At 38.7% G+C, this 6,429-nt stretch overlaps 1 protein-coding gene across 7 annotated transcripts in view; it reads right to left on the bottom strand.

Moving 5' to 3' along the window:
• The window catches only part of MAPK10 (mitogen-activated protein kinase 10), a 379,669-nt gene that overhangs the window by 152,223 nt on the left and 221,017 nt on the right, over window positions 1–6,429 (bottom strand). For all 7 annotated transcript variants that reach the window (XM_045284091.1, XM_004703248.2, XM_004703251.2 and 4 more), the window contains one exon: window positions 4,684–4,853. In XM_045284091.1, coding sequence (XP_045140026.1) covers window positions 4,684–4,853 — 170 coding nt within the window. The remainder of the gene's footprint in view (window positions 1–4,683; window positions 4,854–6,429) is intronic.

Here is a 6,429-nt window from a genome sequence, read left to right as displayed (position 1 = left end):
TGTGTGTGTGTGTGTAGGGATTTGCATGAGAATAGATCTTTCAGAGAAAAGACTCTACAGCTCTAGCTATGATAAGTAAGAAAAGATAGCTCAGTGCCTCCACAGAATAGGAACTAAGGTGAAACAACCATGTTGCGTTCAGGAAAAGGTCTGCTGATGTCTGGACACACGGTATAGTAGCAAAATAGATCAAGCCTAGGGATATGCTACTTCATCTTGTTCTTTGATGATCTGAGTGTGGTTTTATTTCTTCTGTCGTAGTCATAAAGACTTATAATTATCCTAGGACAAGCCAAGGACTACAGGTTTTCCTTCATTGTCAGATTTGTTGATAAATATATTCTAAACCTGAGTTAAACATTTTACTCCAAAGCATTTTATTTATTGAAATCAATTTCAGTTATGGTAATTATGACAAAAGATTAACTCCAAAGACATATAAGAGGTCCAACATGTACTGTGAAACACACTACAAAATTATTGTAGGGACAATTGGGTAATTCTTAAGCAAAATGCAACTTCGGATCTTTTGGGGGAGGCTGTCATTAAAAGTCTATCAACTTCTCTCATGATGTCAGAAATGACACAATCAAGAGGAATGGCTTTGTAATTCATCGTTTAAAAGGGTATTTCAGAAATCAATATTGAAGTACAACACTGACTGTGATAGGATTATATCTATGTACCTTCAAGGAAATACAATTGATACAACAGTTATTCAAATTTATGCACCAACCAAGAAAGCTAGTGATGAAGAAACTGAAGAATTCTACCATCATATTCAGTCATAAACCAATCAAACATGCAATCAAGGTGCATTGATTAACTATTGGCAATCGGAATGCCAAAGTTGGTAACAAATAGGAAGAAACAGTAGTTGGAAAAATATGATCTTGGTGATAGAAACAAAGCTGGATATCACAAGATAGAATTTTTCAAGACCAATGATTAGTTCATGGCAAATACCTTTTTCAACAACACAAACAGTGACCAAATACATGGATTTCTCCAGCTAGAATACACAGACATCAAATGGACAGTATCTGTGGGAAGAGATGATGGAGAAGCTCAGTATCAGCAGCCAAACCAGGCCAGGAGTTGATGGTAACAGACCACCAATTGTTCATATGTAAGTTCAGGTTGAAAGGTTGAAGTTGTCAAGGATTTTATCTTGCTTAGATCTGCAAATTATGCTCATAAAAGCAACAATCAAGCAATCCAAAGACACATTGCTAAGGATACCTGTTGCAAAACCTCTTTAATAAAGTATTAGAATATTAAAGAGAAAGGATGTTACTTTGAGGACTCAGGTATGCCTAACCCAAACCATGGCATTTCTCTTGCCTCATATGCATATGAAAGTTGGACATTGAATAAGGAAGACCAAAGAAGAATCGCTGCATTTGAATTATGGTGCTGGAGAAGAATATTGAAAGTACCATGGACTGCTAAAAAGACAAACTCATCTGTCTTGCAAGAAGTACTATGAATGCCTATGATAGTTATAATATTTTGTGTCAACTTAATAAAAGAGTGAAGGGGTGGAGTCTAGCCTGGCAATCAGGTCACAGCCTGATGATCCCTCCTTGTGGGCATGGACTTCTCATGAGGATTCTGGAAACTTTCTTGATTTTGCCACCAGAAAAGGCAGTCCTCTCTCTCTCTCTCTCTCTCCTTCACATTCCTGTTGACAAGCCACATGGAGCCATGCTGATGGCAGCCAGAGCTCTGGAGGTGTTCCCACCGCCACTGGATCCACAAATCTTTCCACCCACAGGCCTGTGATCTTCCAGCATTGGGCATCATGGCATGTGTGGCATGAGTCTGAAGAGAAATTCATGGGATAATATTGGACTTATGGTCTAATATTGAACTTATGGATTTGATCTGGACTGGACTGGCATGTTTTATTGATTCATAATTACTTCTGGATACAAAGTTCTCTCTTATGCATATATGAGTGTCAATGACTGTTTCTCTATCAAACCAGCCTAACAGAGTGCTTAGAGACAAGGATGGTGAGACTTCATCTTACATATTTTGGGCATGTTGTCAGCAGAGATCAGTCCCTGGAGCAGGACATCATGCTTAGTCAACTAGAGGGGCAAGAAACCCGAGCAGGCCTTCAAGGGAATGAACTGACACAGTGGCTGCAGCAACGGGTTCCAGCACTCGTGAGGATGGTGCGGGGCTAGATGGTGTTTCGTTCTGGTGTGCCTAGCATTGCTAGGGGTCCGAACAGACTTGATGGTCCCGAACAACAGCAATACTCAGTAGAAATATTGGTCTTGATGCTTTACATATGACTTGGATGTATTTTAACCCCTTAGCAGTTTGGTCACTAATCACCTAAGATAAGACATGTATGTCACTTGAAAGAGAAACAGAAATGTCACAGATTGAACAGGGTTACAGAGACCCCTGGATGCTTGTCTGCTTAAAGGAGATTTATAACAATTCTCTTAATAATGAGAACATTACTATACCCCGTATATTGGTATTCCGCTGTTGTAATAACAAATCACCATGGCTTTAGGCACTTAAACAACACATATTTATGATCTTCCAGTTCTGCAAGTCTTAAGTTCTGATACAAGTCCCACTGGGTTTTGCAATTCGAGGTCAGCAGGCTGTGCACCTCCTGGTGACTCTTTGTAGACTCAGCTTCCTAGCTCTCTCTCATCAGTCCCTGCAGCTGCCTGCCTTGTAGAAGTCAGCTTTGTCCTGAACCTTATAAAAAAATACATTTAATTACTATTATTGTATTTTTAATCTATATTTTAACATTAATCCCATCTTCATCTCCTTCCTTAAAAGCACATTCTGAAATATATATAATTGTTAAGATAGAAATAATTTATATGATAGTTGTGTAAATGTCATAAATAAGTTAATAAATAATAGGTAACTATAAGAGAGCTTCAACAAGCTCATGGACAAATTCCACTATCTTTTCATTCTATTAGCCCTTGGACATTTTGAATGCTTTGTGTAAGTGTCTGTGTGGGTCTGTATACATTTAGGGTACACGCTCTAAATTTTTAGTTAGGTATGAGCCTTCAAAAGCATGCTTGTACTAATTATGTTAAATTCAGCAATCATACACCCCATCCCAGTGTTATAAATTAGAGCTGGATTGAAAAAAGCACAATTTCATCTGTTGTTAGTTTTTGCAAAAGTCTTACAAGGCAATCAGATTGTGGCGTGTCAGCATTTCATTGGCCACTAGAAAATGTCACCAAAGAGCACTTGTCAAGGCGCTCAGAATCTTCTCATCTTGGAAATAATCAGCAAACTTATTTTGAAAATACCACTTTTCTAAATAGGTAGTGGAATTTTATCATTAACTTTTAATAGGTACAGGAACATTTGAGATACCATTTCCATCTCTCTTGGGAGCAGTCTGATTTATCTGCTAGCTATCTTAATACTTATTCACTTGTTTCCTGCTATGAAAATATACAAGCAACAATTTTTAGATGCATTAATTATAGTTAGAGCTAAAAAGTTTCTGGTACTCTTGGCTTCTTTGTGGCTGTATAATGGATTTTCTTTTTCGTCATGATTAAGAGACTGTCATATTACCATCAGTGTCAGTGGCCCAAGGCCGATTCCTATGACACAAAAATCAGACGTGGCTCTGCTCCCTTTCGTTCTTTGTCAATTCTGACACCAATATTCCACTCCATAGCACTCTCTACTTCTCAACTGGATTCAATAATTCATTGCAATAACCACACAGAACTCAGATCATACATTTAGGGAGTTTATTAGGGAAGTCAACAGGTTACAATTTGGGATCAGAAAAATTCAGGATACAGTTCTCTGGTCAGGACAAGAAAGCCTCTATCTGGCTCTTAGTCCTTTGGCCTGGCCTCTGCCCTGGTCACAAATGTTACAGAGTTCTTTTAGTGCTGCCAGTCAATGCCCAAGGGCGTGCCACTCTATCAAAAACCGAAGATCAAAGGTCTAGCTCTGTGGGTCAGCAAACATTATCTGGAGGCACCCCATTCCACAATCAGAACTTTTGTCCAAAGGCACTCAGATTCACTCACTCCGTGGGATCAGAATCCCACACTACTCAGTCTCCTGTGCTGGCTCTTGTTGCTGCTGCTGCTGCTGCTGCTGCTGCTGCTGCTGCTGCTCTGCCACTCCTCTGCTGCCTCGCCGGTCTCATCACTTTCTGTCCCCGGGTCCAAAGAATGTGCTCCACTCCTGGCTCTTCTTTCTTCTTTCTTGATGGCAGTGGGGACTCCTTCATTGCTTCTACGAGGATTTAAGCCCAACAGGAGGGCAAACTGACTCATGCATCCATTAGACTTCTAAGTTTTGTAAGGACCATAAACCCTGTAAAAATCATTCACAACCGAATCATGTAATCCTATCAATATCTTCTCCAACTTCTTTTACCCATTCCCATCATTTTGTGGGACTTTAAAGCACTAGAGCTGAAAAAGCCATTTTAAGCAATTCACTGCACCAAATGACACATTGCTAGCAAAAAGATAATACATAACAGAGAAAGCTCATGAGTTTGCTTCTTCAGTAGAATATATTTCTTCACATCTAGTGTAAGCAATTTATTTATTTGCTCCTGTGTGTGTTTATAGCTAGTAAATGCAGAAACTTAGACACTCACCACCTGTTTGATCTAGAAACGAAGGGAACATCCATTCCACTCACCAAACTATTCCCTGAGCCCCAGACCCGATAGGCTTTAGATTCTGGTAGCGCTTGAGGACTGTAAAGGTTGAATCTCCCACTTCCACACTGTAGAACTGGTTGTCCACTTTGCTTTTGCTCATGTTGTAATGTTTGGCAATATATGACACATCCACTTGTTTATCAAATCCCTGTCAAAAGAAGAACAATAAAAACATGAGACAAATGAATAACTAAAATGGTAATGCAATGTAAAGAAGCGTGTTTTGTAAGTATTGCTAACATGCACTCAACTAGTGTCATTACATACACTTGAATTTGACATGGGAAACCTATGCATTTGACCATGTAAAATGAATCAGATTAGTATTGAAATGTTTTTTATTAGAATAATTTTCTATTAAAGATACATAGCCTTTCCTTCAGTATTTTTTAAAATCATTCATCTATGGAGCAAACATGTATTGAAGAAATACTGGTCCCAGAGACTATAAGAGTATTATAGATATGTACAGATCCAGGTAGATAATTAGATGAGGCATAATCATCCATTCCAATAGCTACATGAAGAAGGATAAATAATGTATCTACAATACTTGTCAGTAAAAACAAAAAACAAACAATTTTGAGAAATAGTAAAATAATATGTATTTCCATTTTAAAATGAATTTTATAGTGAACAGAATTGAACTTTGTTTTCAGTAATAAAAAAGTGCTATGATTGAAAACCTTGAATTAAATATTGAAAACTTTAAAGTTAACGTGATTATAAAATACCACCTCTCTGTTCTCTGACATCTTAAATTTTAAATATCATATTGGTTGCATCTTTTCTCAGTAAGAGAAGTTTATCCATCCACCATCATATTTAGAAATTGAATATCCTGCCCTTTAAATTTGAATCATGATTTACATATTTATTTACTGCCATCAGGACAATAACAACTCTGCGACCCTTTAAGACAGAGCAGAACTGCCCTTTTGGATTTCTAAAACTCAACTCCCATGGACAGCAGTAGAAAGCCTAAATACTTCTCAGGATTGGTATTTAGACAGACATCATAAATGCTACATTTGTTACACTGACAACATTACTATCTGGTTGCATCAGGTCAGTTATTCTGTTTTGTGATGATGCAGTTGTTAGGTGCTGTGGAGTCAGTTCCCGTGGACAACAGGAAGAAGCACCACCTGGCCCAGCCCCGTCCTCACAAGTGTTTGTGTTTGAGCCCATGGTTGCACCCTGTCCATCTTGCTTATTGAGGGATTCGTCTGTTTCACTATTCCAGTTTCCCAAGCATGATGTCCATCTCCAGGGACTGGTCTCTCCTGAAAACATGTCCAAAGTACATGAGGTGTAGTCTCACCATCCCTGACTCTACCAAGCGCTCTGGCTGTACTTCTTCCGAAACAGATGGGTTTGTCTCTTGTGAAGTCCATAGTACCCTCAATATTCTTCTCCAGCAAAATTCAAATGCATGGATTCTTCTGGTCTTCTTTGTTCAGTGCCCAACTTTCACATGTAAATGAGGCCATTGAAAATACCATGGCTTGGGCCAGGTGCACCTCAGCTCAAATTAGCATTTCTGCTTTTCTCATACTTTTTAAAAATTTTTATTGGGGGCTTGTACTATTCTCATCACAATCCATATATCCATCCATTGTGTCAAGCACATACGTACATTCGCTGCCCTCATCATTCTCAAAACATTTGCCCTCCACCTCAGCCCTTAATATCAGTTGCTCATTTCCCCCTCCCTCCCCACC

This window comes from Echinops telfairi, unplaced genomic scaffold (genome assembly GCF_000313985.2).
Source record: "Echinops telfairi isolate 266 unplaced genomic scaffold, ASM31398v2 ScPeMD7_7468;HRSCAF=8506_0, whole genome shotgun sequence".
Taxonomy (NCBI): Eukaryota; Metazoa; Chordata; class Mammalia; order Afrosoricida; family Tenrecidae; genus Echinops; species Echinops telfairi.
Note: the sequence above shows the minus strand (reverse complement) of the source record. Positions and strands in the feature narration are given on the sequence as shown.